This window comes from Pieris napi, chromosome 11 (genome assembly GCF_905475465.1).
Source record: "Pieris napi chromosome 11, ilPieNapi1.2, whole genome shotgun sequence".
In the NCBI taxonomy this organism is placed as follows: Eukaryota; Metazoa; Arthropoda; class Insecta; order Lepidoptera; family Pieridae; genus Pieris; species Pieris napi.
In genome coordinates, this window is record NC_062244.1 from 8037191 (window position 1) to 8056360 (window position 19170).

The window sequence follows — 19170 nt, forward strand, 5'->3', positions numbered from 1 at the left end:
TGGTTTCTTTGAAATGTGACAGTTCTTTATTCAACTTTTTCAGTAATTTTATTTCTAGTAGTGTTTTTGGATAACAATTTTGCAAAATTCTAATTTATACATTTATTGTGATAAATTAATTTTTATTATCTAAATTCAAATGCCATCTATCCGAATAAAGTTATACGATGGAGTGTCAGTCAAGCGATAGTAAGAAATTATTTAAAGTATTCGATGCAGCTAAACGCAAGAGGTCAAGAAAAAAGCATGAAACCTACGAAGATAGCAATTCGGTAGCGACCGACGAGTCTGTTGGAGTAAGTATGAGTTTGAGCAGAATCTGTCCTTCGAAGTTAATGTTAAACTATTTAAATAATATCAACGCGATGCCTTTGCAATCAACTTAAAATTAGCAAGGAAGCAGTTCTATGAATATAGATATTGTAGTGTTATTAAAATTCAGGTATGTCACGGAAATGGTCGACGAGGTACCTCCACCAAGACTAGCTTGCAAGATATTCCCGCTAAAGCAATAGATCAGGAAGTAGCACCTACAAAAAGGTTATTAGTTTATGATACTAGTTTAATTAAGGAAGCTTTTTCACTAACTTCACTCCTTATATGAGATTAAGAATACCTTCGAATTTAAAAATAAGATTCTTAAACTAAATAGGAGTTATGACTTAGTTAATAAAGTATATTTTTATACTTTTACATTACCATGAGATAGGTGCTCCCAATTCTGTCTATTTTAATATTGTCACCTGAAAAAATTATAGCGAATATTTACAGGAATATTGGTCACAGTACCGCTTTATATATTTGTTATGTATGTATTTTGCTTCATGTCCCAAAAAAATTAACCAAAACATTCCGGCATATGACAGCAGTCCATCAGTATCGCAATCCCAAGTTGGAGATCGCCGGTCGCCAAGGTCGCCTCGAAGACAACGGAGATCCATGTAAGACGTTATGTGATAAATAAACATAAAGACGTAAAACTTGGACTTAATAGGTAGGTTAAGAATTAAAAAGAAGTAGTAAGTAATAATAATAATAGTAATAATATGACGGTTTTACATAACAATAAAACCGATATTATGTGCCGAGAAGGAAAACATACAGCATTGTATAATAATGAAGAAGCAATGTATACTTAGCCATGAAGTGCGATACATACCGAGTGAAATAGTTCCGCTTAGATAGAATAGATGGCGCTGTAATCGCCTCAACTTCATACTTATCTTAACCAGCTAGGACGGTGTCATTTCCACAGTCATAGAGTCTTCACCAGGAAGAGCTTCCTACAATGCTGTATGTTTTCCTTCTCGGCACATAATATCGGTTTTATTGTTATGTAAAACCGTCATATTGATGTGCCTCCGGAAAACATACAGCATTGTATAATGAAGACGTGTTTGTTATCTGCTGGTGGATGTATATAGTACAATATAAAACACAACGCTATGATGATTATGAAGAATTAAGGTCCGGGCTTTAGCTAAAGCCGTTATTGTTTATATAACTATTTTATTTACTTGCCATTATTCTTAATCAAAGCATAAGTATTTAGCAATTATTATTCTTAGTTACGGTATAAATATAACTACAGTTACTAGTAACTATATACTCATCTGATTTAGATGTACAATTAACATAATAATATAAACTTCATATCATAACAACAAGGTATTTCTATAATTACGATGGTGCAAATGTATTAAAGAAAGAGTGATGAGTTTTCTCTACGAGAGTCTATCTCGCGGCAGTAATGATTAAAGAAACTATGTATTTGAAGATTTCCAATTACCCCGTGTAATAAAAAACTTCATCTATTGGTTGATTTTCGACCTAATTATTTTGCTGTTGATGGATAAAAAAAATATTGTTTAGATTTTTTACTTGAGATCTTGTTGTACCTGTTACTCAAAGCAATATTTTTTTTTTTTTTTAAAGACAGTTCACACCAATTGACCTAGTCCCATGCTAAGCTGGTGAAGCTTGTGTTATGGGTACCTACTAGGCAACGGATATACATACATATTATAGAAAGATAGACATATAATTACATATTTAAACACCTAAGACTCAAGCACAACACCAAATGCTCATCACATCAATGTTTGTCCCAGCCGGGAATCGAACCTGGGACCCATGGATTCGTAGTCAGGGGTACTAACCACTAGACCAATGAGTCGTCAGGACTAACTGAAGTCTCACTAAAGTGATAGGGCATATGTTTTATCGTGGTGTTTAGAAAGTTTCCATGTTGACTGGCGTCTTGAGTGTCTGTCTTAGATTCGAATACCGGTGTTAAATAAATGTTACCACCATCATCCACGAATTGCTCGTCAGTAATTTCTAATAAAGTGAACCCTGCGGCCCAATGCTAAATGCAATACTGTGGCTGTTCTGCGAGCCGTATCGAATAAAGTGTCCCTAGGGGGGTTGGAAGAAAGCCAGTCTAGTACTATTCGCGGGTCCCACGTGACGGATGATTTCACGACTTTTGGTTTAGCTACTCCTAATACTCTGAGGATGTGTTTAATAATAAAATTTGAAAATGTTTGTTGTTCTACATGGGGACCGCAAAAAGTTAAAATTGCCGATTTGCGAACAAGGATGGTTGATAGGATAAATTCCTGTTTTGGCTTTCTGTACTGTCTAAGTGTTTGTTTTGTAATATTATGTATGTTAGCTGTAAGATTACTTATAATTAAATAAATAAATTTTCTTTTAGAAAAAGTGATATTAAATTTTTTGCAAAATCGGTTGTTTGAGGGGATTTTGGGTTCACTTGAGAGTTGTCACACCATGACAGCCCTCTTTTGATTGCGGGTAAATAAGTGGACAGGTGGAGTGACCAACTCTTCAAAAGTAAATCTTTTTCCAGTGTGGACCAGTCTTTTATTTATGCACCCCACCCCCAATTTCCCAAACTTTTAGGGTCAATGCTTGTATTTGTGGAGGAGACAGTGCAATTGTCGTATCTAGGAGTGTCTGCGATAGGTATTGAATTTCGTGGGGGTGATCTAGAGACCTGGATTCCAGGTCCTGCAGGACCTTGCGGCCAATCTGAAGCAACTATCAGATAGGTTCCCATCGCCCGGTTTAGGTGTGCTAAAACTCAGGGTAACACACTTGGAGGGGGAAACACTCATGCTAGAGGAGGAAGGTGCCACTACGCAGCCTTTTTTCCCCTTTATAATCTGTCTGCTATGATCACCCTGGTAGGTAATGTACCGACAGAGTTATGTTGAATTTGTCCGTCAGGTGCAATAGTTTGAAGGTTAGTGTAAGTAACCCCGATTTCGTTCCACCTTCTGTTTGAATGTATGCAATCAGAGTTTCATTTGTCCGATTGTATTAACACGTGTGTGTTTTGTAATATTTTTACATTTATTTTTATTGCGGCTATCACTGCATATAAGTCCTTTTTGTTGCAGTGCCATGTTTTCTATTGGTATGACCATTTTCCTGACAAGGTTTCCGTCTAGATGTGAACCCCCCCCCAACCCCAATCCGAGGCGTCCGTCGCTAGGAAGTGGGTTGCAGGTTCTTTGATAGGCGTCGTCTGATGAGTAGCTCCGAGCCACCACATCAGTTCCTGCCCTACAATCTGAGGCAGCAGTTGACCTCGACGGGGTCGGATCTTGTTGAATTGTCGCAGAAAGATCTGTACCTGGCGACAGTGAAGCCTCCCGCGGGCACGAGTTTAGTTTGAAAGTTTGCGAAGTTTACTTGCCCTAGCAAAGCTTTGTAACTCGCGAATACAACGCATAACTATGGTTTTTGCGCTGTATTTTTACCTTGGGTAGCGACATCACATTGACCATAGTATTCCAGCGAATTCCAAGGTATTCTAAATTTTGGGTTGGTACCAATACGGATTTTTTGGTAATTGATTTTCCAACCTCGGTGTTCCAAGTGTCTCACGGCCTCCGCGGCCTGAGAATCTAACTTGGCGGGTGTTCCAAGTGTCTCACGGCCTCCGCGGCCTGAGAATTTAACTTGGAGTGGTCTTAGTTGACCAGAAGGTAGTCGTCTAGGAAGACTAGCACTCGACATCCCTTCGCACGTAAGGTCTCCGCGACCCAACATGATACTGCAGAGAAAAGGTGTGGTACTGACGCTAGCCCAAGAGGAAGGTAAGTCATGTTTTCGTATAACTGCCCTTTTTAGCTGAGCCTTAAGAAAGGTCGGTGTGATCTCGCTGCCGGTAGATGGAAATAGGCTTGTGATAAATCTATTTATCATCCAGTCCCCTAGTTGAAGAAAGTTTGGGACTAAGCCGTGGGTGATCAACCGAAAATGTTTTGTCTTTACGAATCGGTTTAGTTCTCGCAAATCTACAACAGAACGCATCGTGCCATTGCTTTTCCTGCGAAGAACCATTTTGTATATAAAACTGGGGGTTTTGTTGAGAACTGTTTGTAGGATACCTTGCTTGATTCAGGAGTTCTATGATTATCTGCGATGTCGTAGGAGACGGTTCGGTTGCGTATTGACTTACTATTCGATTTATTGGCATTAACAAAGCGGTTTCTTGTACAGAGGTATGCGGAATCCTTGAATTATGTTGGATAGTAATTTTTTCCGTCATTGTTAGATAACGGGTAGTTTTAAAGTTGTTTATGACTATCGATTTTCTCCTGTTAAACGTTCGCATCGTTTCTTGTTTTAGGTGGGTATTACGAAAATTATTTTTTCCATTTTGTGCCTGGTGTCTGTATTTGGATGTAGACGCTTACGATTCTTTGTATCTAGGTTTAAAAAGCTCTTACTCTTGAAGGGTACGGCGGAGATAACCAGAATTGCGGCCCACCGAGGGATTGTATTAGGGACGCGAGCTTACTTTTGTCAAATAAAAATTCCTCGCTAGGAGGTATATAATTACTAAGCGCAGTTTGAATACTTTTGTCCGAAATCTTACTTATTAATCTTTTACGCCTAGTTTCTATACATTCCGCTCGTTTTCCGCACACAATTTGCAGGGTTTGTTCATGCAATTTGTAAGAAGGTGATTCATTACCAACAATATAGTATATTTTTGTGAAAAGATTTAATCGCGGGTTTTAATTCCGTTGGGTTATTACGAGTCCAGTTTATGATTTTTTGTAATCCAGATTGTAGTAATTCCCTTTGACATAGGAGTTTTAAAAGCTTAATATATTATTATATTTTTATATTATTATATTTTTATATATTTATTTTGTATTTTTTTTCTTTTTTATCGGCTTTCTTAATAATCTTTTTATCATCAATATTTGTGACCAAGCCCAGAGATTTCGATTTTCGGGTCGACGGATTAATAAAAAATGGCTATAGTAGTTGGTCGGTCAGTGGGTACCCTCGTCATTGGACGCACTGGCGTTGACATTTGGTACATAATATCGTTGATGCATTATAAAATTTGTGAGGAAACTCACCTGATTATATAACGCGTCGATCATGGGATCGACCGTTACCTGTGCTACTCGTTTCCTTTTCTTTCGTGGCGGTCCCTCGCGCTCCGAGTCGCTATCAGACGCGGTGCTGGTGCACGTGGAGTCCTCTTTGTCTTGTTCGCGACCTTGCTCGACACTTTTTTAGACTACTTGCCTGATTGGCCCCGGCGGCGGCCTTATCGGCATCGTGAGTCCATTACGCAATTGTGATGTATAATAATGCGTTTTGCTAATAATTAACACTAAGAAAGACTATAAGGTTTTAAGTCGTTATTGAGTTGTTTCGGTTTCGACCGCACGCGGCGAAAGTACACAACGCTATGACTGTGGAAATGACACCGTCCTAGCTGGTTAAGATAAGTATGAAGTTGAGGCGATTACAGCGCCATCTATTCTATCTAAGCGGAACTATTTCACTCGGTATGTATCGCACTTCATGGCTAAGTATACATTGCTTCTTCATTATTATACAATGCTGTATGTTTTCCGGAGGCACATCAATAGGTAAGTATTGTTATAAAGTATAGCTAGGTACTATTTCTATCTGAAACGAACTATGAGGACTGAATAGCTGTATGTTTAGTAATTGGAGCTGATTTGATATCTTAATATATATAAATTACGTGTCACGTTGTTTGTCCGCTATGGACTCCTAAACTACCGAACCGATATCAATCAAATTTGCACACCGTGTGCAGTTTGATCTTAAAAGATAGGATAGCTTACATCTCAATTTATACCCGCAATATTATTTTATTGCAAATATTTGTTTATTATATGATACAATTCTAACAGATGGCGCTGTGTTAAAAGTGCCAACGTTTCATATAAGCTATCTACCTTTCACATAAGTTCTCCTACCGTTTCTCTTGAATAGTTTACTACTATGTAATATAACAAAAACTTTAGCCACAGCAACGCTTGGCCGGTCTGCTAGTTAGTTTATATGTCTCAGCCAACTAGCGTAATTAGCCGTTCATAAAAATATTTCTTTTAAAATTAAATTGCTTGAGTCAAATTCACATTTTTATTGTCACCACACTCTTCCATTGTACCTACTTGATGTTTTTCATGAAATTTTGAAAAACACCATCAAAGTTGTGGTTCGCCGACGCCATATTGACAGTTTGAAGAGTTTCGATTGGAGTTTGAGGCAATAAGTGGCAGAAAGTGGAATGAAATTTAAATTTTACAGTCAACAGGCTAGGCAAGTAATGAAACGTCATCGATCCAAGTAATTTGCCTAGCTGTTTGATCAACTAGCTGAATATCTCTCAGGCCGTTAGTTCATCGGCGCTATTAAGTCTAGGCTGTTAATTTAACGGCCAATTAAGCTAGTTGGCTGCTACATATATATCAGGACATTAGACATGTTTATGGTGTTATTTCTTAGGAAAGTTAGGGCAATTATCTAAATAATGATCATCGAAAAACGATTATGTTCTCAGTAAATGCGCAAACTTGAGTAATGCGTTTTACGCTATCATGAATTACAATTTAGAAATGACGCACTATTTTTTTACTTATATAGTTCAACCAAACAATAAGCAATCATACCAATGCAACATAAGCAAATATACCAATCTGTAAGGTATATATATATGTATATATTCCCATATCTTTTAATGATGATTGCTTAAGTATTGAACGAATATAGACATTTTTCAGGCGTGACGGAGTATCACTCGCCTTGAAAGCTGGACTTGTGTCAACTCCTCGATCGATGTCTCCGGCCCAGGTACATTTGTATTTTATAAAGCATAATAATCTAATATTGATGAAAACATCGACGGTGTTGGTAAAATCATGTCGACCAGGAGTTTAATATCTTGCTCTAATGCAGAGGCCTACTTTAGTATCTATGATTGCATTTAAACTGTATCTCTTATTCGTAATATAAAATACATTTTATGCAAATTTTTAGGATGCAGATGATGTCATCGATCCAATTCCTAAAGATCAAGATTCCTTTATTTATGCCTTTTTAGAAGAAGCCATCAAACGTGATAAGAAAAAGTAAGGTTTTATTTAAAAAGTATTGCCTGCTTATTTGTTAATCTTTCTATAATAATAGATGTACTTGATTACATACTTTACGAAGGTTTACAGGTTAGACGTAAATGAAACAAGTACAAACATATATTTTTAGGACTTTTTACGGCGTAATTCCTTTGTTTTTATTTACGAATCGTTACGAAGATAAGAGCCATACAATTTATTTATTCTTATTTTTTTATTTAGTAGTTGGCTCCATTAATTTATTCAACAACTGTACTTTTGAACATTTAAGAAAAATCTCACTAACATAGCTATATTAACACATTCGAATTATAATATATAATATCGAATTTTAATCTTATGCGATATACCTATTGTATGCGATATTTGTAAGTTAACCAACCTACAGTACACAATTATTTATGTTCTCGTTGGCACCTTCAATAGTTGAAATATTAATTAATATCTCACGTTAAGAATTTAAAAAAAATCAGGCAGCGCCACTCCAAGAAGCACGAGCATCGTTGTAGTCGCGATAGAGACTGTTCAGCTTCGAGGGAACGCCATCATCATCATAAATATCGGGATGACTATAAAGGAAGGGAAAAGTAAGTCATTCATAACGCTATCGGTTGGTAATTGTGTATAAACAATGCTTTCGTGTAGTCCAGAGGTTCTTAGAGGTTTCTTACTTCCCTAATATTAATATAAATATCAATAAAATACAAATGCTCTGCGCTGTCTCGTGCATTAGACTTTTATTTTTTTTTCTATCTATAATCTGTTAAATTATATAATGTGCAATCATTATAGAAAGTTAATTTGTAAGGTATTATTTATTTCAGAGTTAAAGAAAAACCTCACGCACCGCCCGTCGATCAAGGTGCTCTTCTTGAGACATTTGCCAAACTGTGTGCTCAAATGTCTGAAAAGACGAAGGTGACTTACGATAGCAAGCAAATCGTACGTAACAATACTTACCTTATGTTCTTTGTTGAGCCCAGCATATGCCTAAATACGTTATCTGCTATTAAAAAAATATTGGTTGTTTGTAAAGTAGGTTTACGATCGAGATGTTTACGTGATAACGTCTTATTGGTGATATAAGTTTTTGGGAAGTAAGGAATTAATGAAGATAACAATTTTTTCAAATTTTAAATTACATCTATCGTTTTATTCACACTTTTGATGATAAATTTCGGGTGTAAATTGACAAGTTTACTTATTCGACTATGATATACATTTTTCTTCATACATTCACGGAATGACTGGCAGCGCTCGAGATGAGACGGGAGATCGGTCCGTCTCTCTCTCTCGTTATACCTGCGATCGCGCTCGTGAGGTTTTGGTGTGACACAAGTTTCTGAACATGTCACCCGACTAAAACGATTTTAAAGACGTTATCACGTCAAAAATACCTAACATTTACAACTATAACTTCATCATTAATTTTCGTAATGCAGGCCCGAACACAAAGTCACAAATCACTCCAATGTGAAGTGGTTTCACGAAAAGATTCATACAACGTTGACCATCACCGGCCAGTGCGACTCAGCCGCGAGCAATCCAGAGATGTCTCACCTGCTTACACTCGAAGCTATGAAAAATTCCACCCTAAAGGTCAAAGCCGTGAAAATATCCCCACAGACCGTAAAGATAGATGCGTTTGCTGTGTCAAAGACAAAGAACGCTATTCAAGTAAACTTGACGTTAGCAGGAAAATTAACGATGAATATCCGCCTGAGCGGGTGCAAACTAGAATATTTGATGATGAATATTACAAATCACGGCGTAGAGATTACAAAGATTACGAAGAAAGGGACAGAGATACGGGATCCCGTTATTACGAGGACAGGAAACGTTATTGCGAACAAAAAACCAGTAGAAGTTTTGAAGTACAAAATGTTCACGACGATGATAAATATAGGCGTTCTGTTAGAAGTGAAGGAGTAAAGGATAAAGATTACGATGACTTCAAAAGGAGATTCAATGATCGACAGATTAAAGAGAGATACTACGATGAAAGAGAGAGGAGTTTCTCTCATGTTCCTAAGGAAAGACGTTCGAGACGGAATATAGAAAGATTTGATAGGAGTTCTATTGCGTCAAAAGATGAGAATTACAAGGACCGAGAGAGGTATTCGGAGAGAGAAAGAGATTGCCTAAGTGTGGCGGATGGCGAGACTAGTACAATAAGTGGAAGGAGTAATTATTTGAAAGTTGTCAAGGTATCTTGTTTTTTTTATTAAACCTAGTTACCTAACGGCCAAAATTAATAATGTATCCTCAATCTATGATTATAACCAATCTTGGACTGATTCATATCTAAAGACCGATCTCCAATCTGCATGCCAATAAAAATTTCTGCTATCCGATTGATTATTTGACAAAAGATTGACAGCAATCTTTTGCGTGATCCTTGCCTCTCGACCGCGTTTCGTTCAATGCAATATGTTGTGTTCAAGCATACCAAAAGTTTGCTGTTTTTGAAACGAAATAAAATAAGTAAGGCTTAGGGTCTGTTTCACAATGTATGGATAAAGTAGCAATTAGCTATGCAACGTTTTGTTTGTTTTTTTGTTACGAACAAATAAAGTTACAAAATTCTATAGAAAAACATAGAACCTTAACCTTTTTGCTGGTCATTTAATATTACTTGTAACGAAACGGGCTGTCATTTTCTGATGGTATTATTGTTTGTTAGGTTATTGAGTATTTTAGTACATATTATTACAAATATAAATTTTCTCTGAGTAGTTTGTGTATGTTGTTTTTGTGATTCGAGGTTGGTTCTTTAACTTAAAAAAATGTCTACGCAAAAACGTGAAAGAAGCGTCAATTTCAGCCGGGAAGACGTTGACCTTCTAACTTCGCTTGTTGCTGACCATAAAAATATATTAGAAAATAAAAAGAGTGACTCAGTCACCTGGCAGGAGAAAGAGCAGTGCTGGAAGACGCTGGAGGCGCTGTTTAATAGCACAAGTGGGGTAAACTTTCGCAGTGCTAAAGCTTAAAGAGGGCTACAAGAAAAAAGTTTGCCTGGATACATGCTGAAACATATCGTACAGGAGGTTTCCCTAGTGCTGCTACTCCTCTTACCCCCTATCGAAGAAAAAGTCAAAGACATGATATTGTTGTCTGTCGAAGGAAATGAAAGTCAATTGAAAGGAAGAGCTCCTAAATAAGAGAAAGCAATGGGCATTTGAAGAGGAAGAAAGAGAGCATAAAAGAGAATTATGGGCCATAGAAAAAAATATATTGTTAAATAAATTAGAAAAATAATAGATTTTGTGGCTGGAGCGAGGATGTATTGTATTAAAAATTTGTATTTTTATTTAAATAAAAGCATTGAATTTTTATTTAATTTATCTCAAAAATGTTGTAATTTATAAAATATTATAGTAATAAAGCAAAATAATCACTTATAAGATTACTTCGCACACTTGCATTTCCCACGTTGTCAATTGCGCTTTGATCAATATCATCAGCTTGTTCATCTACTTGTTGCAGTAGTTCAAAATGTTCATCTCGCATATCAATAGCAATATTGTGCAACACTGCACATGCCACTATCACGGCTTGTACACGAGATACTTGAAGCAAAACCTTTTTTGACAAACCGATTTTGGGGAACCGATTTTTTCCAAACACCATATGTCCTTTCCACCACATTTCTGCTTCGTATTTGAGATTCGTTATAAAGATGTTCTGCTGGAGTTTTGAGGTTTTGAAGTGGAGTTAGTAGGTAGTATCTATAGTAACAAATATTTTTGGTTCTAGCTAATATTTAAAAAAAAATTACAAAAGTTGATGAAAAGATGAAACCTGCAAGAAGTCATATATGATAGACATCACTTTGTGTAAAAGTGTCTCCAAAGCTTCTTTTGTTAACCTAAATCTAAATGTCATTCAGGCTCTGGATATAATAAATTCTTGTCTTCTTATGTCTTCGCACAGAAGTACGTTGTCTTCTTCCAGCTTCAGAATTACTATCCCAATCGGATAATTGCATTTAAACTTCCAAATCACTATCACTAGAACTGGAAGATGACGAAGATGAATAAATTTTCCCAATGAATATTAAGTTAGGTCGCAATCCCAAACCCAAATCATTCGAGTTTCACCGATAGCAATCCGAGATTGATTTGGCTAATCGAAGCAACTGTCAAAATGGACAGATAGGTTGTTGGCATGAGTAAACATTCATTTTCATACAGAGGGCAATCTTCAATCTCTTATCCGCCCTCTGAACGATTGGTTGAATAATTAGATTGGTATCTCAGTCCATGTATTGAATATTGGCATGCTTTTCTTTAGAAATGGATTGAATTGTCAGTCTATGACAGCTAAAATTGGATTGATATTGCATATTGGTTTTGGCCGTAAGAAGTCCGTATTACCAAGAGATTGTGAAAGTTAAGATTAACTCCTGCCGTTTTGTCTTTTAGCAAGAGATATCAGAACAAAGAGAGGCGATGGACAAAATGATGCGACTATGGAAAGAGCTGATGCGGTGCTTCAAAGGCGCTTCACAAACACCATGTCGTGACAAAGACCAGGTAAATTATTTAAAGTGGTGAGTTTTAAATTTATTACGTATCACTATGAATACTAATTAAAACAAATTAAGTCTAGATTTTTACTTAACTATTCTATACTTCATTAAAACCAGAGTCTATTCAAACAAAAAATAAAGGTATATAAAACAATCTAATTAGGCCGGCGACGCACGTTGAGCCCTCTGGTATTAAGATTGGTCATGGTCGACGGTATCACTTAACATCAGGTGAGTCTCATGCCCGTTTGCCCCGTTATATAAAGAAATTGCTTCGACGACGTTTGAAGCGATAAATTTTATTTCAAGTAAACTACAACAAAAATATTGTATTCAGAAAATCCTTTTGGTTGTTAGAAATTTTGAATGTTATCGTTTGTTGTTGGAAATTAAGTATAAAGAAATAATATTTACAGCAAGAGTCAGCTGAAAACATGCAAGAATCTGCAGCAGCCCAACTTCGTTTATGGCGGGAATGTATGCGACGGTACGAGACTGTCGCGAGGGATGTAGGGGACACGGACGCCCGGCTTATGGTAAGATATTTTGTGGTATAGAATCAGTGGCTTAACAATAGGGTGGCAGGACTTTCAAAATGCCATGGGCCCCCGACCCAAGAGGGCCCCTAAGAGATATTATGTTCTATGGATGAATGTCAAGTCTCCAATACGCATTAGGCTAGCGTGGGTACTACAGACCATTCCCTCTCGCCTAAGAGAGGAGGCCATTAGTGGGACATATACAACGTGTAATTGAGCACGCTGAATATCTAGAAGTTTATTAAAATTAAACAGAGTACGTGACGATTTTTACTGATAGGGCCCCATCAAAAAGAATTTGCCACGGGCCCCAGATGGTATGTTACGCCACTGAATGTATTTTAATATAATATTTACATAAGTGATGTAATTGAAAAGTGGTAATCAACGTATTGTTGCTTAAGATACATTATTTAAAAATCAAAAGCTTAAGGGTCATTTTAATGCTATTTTGTTCTCAATAATTCATTACGTGACTAGGCTAACTAGGTGTGCGGAACGAAAATTTATTGCTCGCAAGTTGTTTTGCTATTTATTAGTGTTTTACAAGACATTTGCTCGAAATGAATAAATTCAATTGCAAATTACCTTAAATTTGTTAGGTTAGTAAAGTAACACAAAAAAATACAAATGAACAAAACTAAAATTATTTAAAATCATTTACTTTTTGTAATTTATTAGTAAAGGTCATACTTCCTCACAATTTTCATATTTTTCCTTCTTGGAACCTATTGCTTTTTACGGATCACACTAGTTTCAGTTTTTTTTTGTGTATGTGTGCGTTTAAGGAATTAATAAGTAATTATAGTTTAATATAAGCTACCATTTACCAGGAGGAAATAAACAAGCAGAGATCTGAAATGACCGAGATGGCCAGTATGTGGCAGGAATGTCTTCAGCGATACCGAGACATGAGCAACGACTTTAACAGTCTCAAACAGCAGGTATTAAATTACTAATAATAATAACTAATAATACTATTAATATTGACTTCTTCAAAAACACCGTGTCTTAGTTTTGGTCTGGTTTTGTAAAAAAATTTAACAAAATTGCTTAGAACACGACGAGATCTACATTTTTGTCCGAAATATCGTTTGCTAATAATAATATCACGTGTTCTTCATGAAGTCCAGACTTCAGATTGTTTAATTATCTACCGTCAAGATGAATCCCATCTGCGATCATTATTGTGTAACTATAAATGCGGAATTGCAGTGAAAATTAAGAAAAAAAAATTGGTTGTTTGTAAAGTAGGTTTACGATCGAGTTTGACGATGTTTACGTGATAACGTCTTATTGGTGATATAAGTTTTTGGGAAGTAAGGAATTAATGAAGATAACAATTTTTTCAAATTTTAAATTACATCTATCGTTTTATTCACACTTTTGATGATAAATTTCGGGTGTAAAATGACAAGTTTACTTATTCGACTATGATATACATTTTTCTTCATACATTCACGGAATGACTGGCAGCGCTCGAGATGAGACGGGAGATCGGTCCGTCTCTCTCTCGTTATACCTGCGATCGCGCTCGTGAGGTTTTGGTGTGACAAAAGTTTCTGAACATGTCACCCGACTAAAACGATTTTAAAGACGTTATCACGTCAAAACAACAAAAACTAATCTTTTGCGCTAAAGTGATCTTAATTCAAGTGCCTTAGAACCGTTTTATATTTAGGGTCTGTTTCACAATGTATGGATAAAGTACCAAATAGCTTTGCAACACATAAATTATTTGGAAGATAAATTGTACTATTTGACACTTCATCGGACTCATAACTTATGATGGACTTGATGTGACGAATAGCGCTATCTGACAGTCGTGAAACGCAACAATGTACGGGTTGCAGACCAAGAGCTAAGCTAAGTTAGTTTAGCTTAGCTCGCATAGCTGACGCAGTTTTACATACTTGTGTGCAGACTGCAAACTATGCGAACTAAGCTATGTGAGCTAACTAAAATATGCGAAGCTAAGTTAGTTGTGTATGCCGATGCGCAGCTACACGAGCTAAGCTAAGCCCCTCCCGCTACCCCGCACACCCTTTGCACATCCTTCGCCGTACTGACTGAGATTTGGCTTAGTTGTTGGTCTGCACGCTATTTATTTCTAGCTTAGCTTAGCCTAGCTTGCTTGGCATAGCTTAGTTTAGCCTTGGCATAGCTTAGTTTTCGATCTGCAACCGGCTCAATGGTGTTTAAATAAATAAATATAACTTATAAGTTACTTTATTTGACTCAAAAACATGACATTTTGTACTTACATTTAAAAGATTGTAAATATACATTTGGCTACGAATCGTTGAGATACAATATTCATTGTGGTTAACCTTATACATAATATACTTCTCTGAGCACTAGCGTTTAAACTATGCCTAGGCTGTATCCTTAACTCTAGTGTTTATCCTACCAATAAGTAATAAATAGCTAATTTGGAACTTATGTAGAACTTATCCGTACATTGTGAAACATACCCTTAGTATCATTATTTATTATATATCTCACTGAACAAACTAAGACTCACTGAGTGCCCGTTGATATAAAGGTTTACGTTATAGGCCATTTCGAGACTATTGGCTATTGTGTAGAGGTGTATTCAATCCCTAAAATATCCCTAGGCGGTGGGTGTCGTATTATTTTTGTTATTAAAACCTTTTGAATTTCAGTTGGCAACATCGGAAAGTCCCACTAGAGCCCCTCCAGCTCCTGTGGTGTGCGCCGAGGGCGAAGGAATTCCACCCGCGGCGCCCTACCGACTTCCGCCCACTGGATATATACCACCGGTTAGTTAACCGCAACTGCAAGCTGTCTACATCTCTTGTACAGTATTAGGGAGCGTTCAAGTATTACGTAACGCAATTTTTGGAGATTAGTGACCCCCCCCCCCACCATGTAACGCGCCGTAACGTTTTTCTGTACCCAAGTATAGTAAAACATTTCGTGACCACCTAGTGACTAAAAAACCATAAATAACCATATACCTAAAAGTTACCATTATGTGGTGTGAAGTACTGGAAAGTCGAAAATAATATTAACAATATCGCGTAATTCACTACCCGCCGGCCGCCCCGCATCGTAACGTTTTACAAAAGGACCCCCTCCCCCTAAAATTCGTTAGGTAATACTTGAACGCTCTCTTATACAGTTTCATAAATATCATCTTTATCTGACGAAAAATTAATTGAAAACTGTGATTGTGTAACCTAAAATAAATAGCTAAGTATTTTACATGAAATTAAAGGGAGGGCAAAACTTGCTGAGTTTCTTGCCCGTTCTTCTCAGAACAAGGCCTCCTGGTAGTTTTGCGAACGGATGGCGTAGTCCTGCTCTTTCGTGAATTTTGTAAACGTTGTTGACATTCATAAGCATGCTGTAAGAAGCATCTAAATTGAATAAACGTATTTTGATTTGATTGATTATAAATTTACGAAAATTAATTTCCTAACAGCAATACATATCATTATTTTGACATAAAATATGTATATAAACGAGTTTCAGATGCCCCCAATGCCCCCATACATGAACGGATCGCCTCTTCGCCCCCGTGCCTCCGCTCCCCCTGCTTGGTGGTGGGGCGAAGGCCCGCAGCCTGCACGCCGGCGCTCTTCCCCCGACTCTTGCGCATCTAGGGAACGTCGTCACCACCACAAAGAGCGTGATAGGGGTAAGCAAATTAATTCTTCTTCTTTAATTTATTGACTGTTGTGTTTTAGAAAGATTAATTCATAACACAATTTTTCGCCAACAATACACAAGCTCTTTTAATTTTTCAACTTAGTTTAAAGTTTTAAGTTTGTCAACACAAAATAATATATACTTGAAAATATGCATGAAAATATACTAGATTTATTTAAATATTGATTTTTAAAATATAAATTTAAAAATATGAATTTAATTTTAGACTCCTCCCGGTACAAAGAAAAATCTAAACCAAGTGGCGCGCGGTCAGAGCATCGTCATCGTAAGAGATAATATAAAAGAGCCGATTCCTATATTTTTACCAAAAACTCCGACTATACAACGCACCGAACGTAAACCAATATAAGAAGACAGTCCAACATAGGAACCATTTTAAAGTCTTAAAATTAATTGACAATTGACATTAATAAATATTATTATTGTTGCGCATATTTATTTAAAACAAAGCAGTAAAAGAGTTAAATTTTATAATGTTCGCAAACATTTTTTTTTCCAGTTTATCAACTTTTTGTAAACACGTTATTCTTATATAAATTCGATTTGTATAATAATTTTATATAATTTGTAAATTTAGTATAAAAATACATAAATTAAAATCGTTTCAATTGTTTTATTATATAAATTATAAGTTCTTACCCTGATCCTGGACCTTTATCTGACGTATACATATGTATAGACATCAGTAAGCTTGTAGCTAATAAAGCTAAAGCCTCATGCTTATTAGATACTGTGGAGATATACTGAGTGAACTGTTCCTCCAACCGAAATAGTAGATCACCATCCAGTCTAACCACTGACTAGCCGGCCTGAAGGCCCCATTAGCTAAGGTCCTGAAGTTGTGTGTGTATATCCTTAGCGGCCAATCAGTTACAAAGTATAAGAAATATTGCCAACTCTTTAACACCTAAAAGGAGAAGCAAAAGAAATATGTACGTAATTAATCACTAATTATTTTAAGGTAGGTTCCACATTTACAAAACAATTTCAAAATTCAAAATACTTGTAACAAGTTAAAGTAAATTTTTAAAAGAAATATGCCAGTAATACTTAAAACCAAAGCCATGTCAAGCTGTCTCTTGCCATGTCTAACATATGCTTGCCGGACTAGGAAATATACAGACAAGATAAAAAGAAAAATCAGAACTGTCAAAGGGGCCTAGAACGGAGCATGCTATGCTCATTAGAAAAATTAATAAAATAAGACACACAAAGATAAGAAGCTTTGCTAAAGCTACTGATGACCTAAATTATACTCTTATATGGAGATGGGCAGGGCAAGACTGTCAGACGATCGATGGAACATTAGGACAACCCGATGGGGATGCCCGATTGGGAAACGAGACAGAGCAAGACCGCTCACGAGTTGGGCGGATGACATTACTAAAACAGCTGGCTTGAGCTGGATGCAACTCTCCCAAGACAGAGACGAGGCCTTCACCCGCGGAAAGATTCTTGCAAAGTAAAATAAAAAGAGATAAGTAATTTATCATATTTTATTAAAATCTTCAACTGACATTTATTACAATAACCGTATAAATTTGTCGTTTTATCAAGAAAATGACAAAATAGTACAATTTTTGGGATGTGAACAGACTAAGGATAATTAAAATCGCAAATTCAACGCTTATTCTGACGGAATCTGTAATGATATATTTCTTTGTTTGAGGTTAGAGGTTATAAGGCATATAAACTGTACGTGGTGAACATCTAGCGTACCTTAACGTTGAATTTGAAATTTCAATTTGTGTATAAAGTTTTATTAGTCATTCAGTATGCCCAAAGCTGGTCGGGCATGAAGACTTGAGATTGAAATTATATTTTACAACAGGCTTAAATATAACACATGAATATTAATAACAAAAAGACGCACACAATTTGGTACTTATGATAAATTTCTCGACTTATTTAAAAGTTACACATGAAATCCTTCGATTTGGAAACATTTAAATATACTTGGCATAATAGTAGAAATGTGCAAAATAGTATTTTTAATTTAGGATTTTCTATTTAAATAAATGGTTCCTGCCTTGTAAGTGTCGTATAGATGGTAATATATAATGAGATATCTCACACTGGTGCTACAGAAAGCCATCTCAAATCAACGTACAAAATTTTAACTAATGAGTCATATATTTGTAATTTGATATTTGTTGTTTGTATTAAGATTATAAGTAGAATCCGATTCGGAAAAATATCCTATTTAGTCCTGGCCTGTCGGAGTAAGATTGTCCAGTTGATACTGAACCTGGTGTTGAATGACCGCTCTAGTCTAACTTAATCTCCTGGTCAAGGAGTTTCAACCTACTCAATGGCATTTGATTAACTGAGCCTAAAGGCCGATTTACATTATCTTAGTGTTTAGGAGAGTGCTTTAGGATAGTACTTTAGTTGAAACATGTAAACGCTACTTGCTTTAGTACGGTTCTACTTGACTTTCAAGTTGAATCAAAATAGAATCGCTTTTTATTTTTGTTTCAAGTGATACCCCTCCCGCGCCCGCGCACCCCCCGAGATCTTCCCTCGTTGTGTGTAAACACGTAATTTAGTCAAATCTTTAAGAGAGTGCATAAGTGCCGTGAAACGCGTGCGTGTTTTTTGATTTTTAAAGATGGCTAAATGTTCGGAAGATACAACTATCAAATTTGTGTCTGAATGAATATGTTGTTCACGAATGTTTGTGGAACGTTAAACAAACCGGCTAGGCATTCGGCATACACTGCCTTAAAAGAAGCTATTTTGTTTATTATTTATATTTAGTTTATTTATTTTGAATAAAATCTCGTCTTCTATTTCAGTTAGTATTTTGCGTCGAATAGAGCGTATTTGCCGACGTCGTTGCGCGTTCATTGTGGCGCTGTAATGATACTCTACTGGAAGAAATGTAAACGTTCACTCGCAACGCACTAAAGTACTAAAGAACTTGCCTTTCAAGTTGTACTAAAGCACTCTCCTA

The 19170-nt window shown here is 36.3% G+C and overlaps 1 protein-coding gene across 1 annotated transcript; it reads left to right on the plus strand.

Annotated features, from left to right (window-relative positions):
- Positions 1 to 27: 27 nt before the first annotated feature.
- On the plus strand, positions 28 to 16654 carry LOC125053499 (RNA-binding protein 25-like). Its single transcript, XM_047654860.1, has 14 exons — positions 28 to 296; positions 443 to 540; positions 867 to 941; positions 7095 to 7164; positions 7351 to 7442; positions 7919 to 8032; positions 8270 to 8387; positions 8888 to 9652; positions 11873 to 11983; positions 12396 to 12515; positions 13352 to 13462; positions 15185 to 15301; positions 16017 to 16182; positions 16420 to 16654. Exons 1-14 carry the CDS (start codon positions 168 to 170, stop codon positions 16488 to 16490), a joined length of 2157 nt encoding a protein of 718 aa, XP_047510816.1. The 5' UTR covers positions 28 to 167; the 3' UTR covers positions 16491 to 16654.
- The last annotated feature ends 2516 nt before the right edge of the window (positions 16655 to 19170 follow it).

Excerpts from the sequence above, each read along its gene's own strand:
- LOC125053499 (XM_047654860.1), top strand. The coding sequence starts at position 168 with ATGGAGTGTCAGTCAAGCGATAGTAAGAAATTATTTAAAGTATTCGAT. Across the intron at positions 9,653-11,872 it reads ATTATTTGAAAGTTGTCAAG|CAAGAGATATCAGAACAAAG; the intron begins GTATCTTGTTTT and ends TTTGTCTTTTAG. Across the intron at positions 12,516-13,351 it reads ACACGGACGCCCGGCTTATG|GAGGAAATAAACAAGCAGAG; the intron begins GTAAGATATTTT and ends ACCATTTACCAG.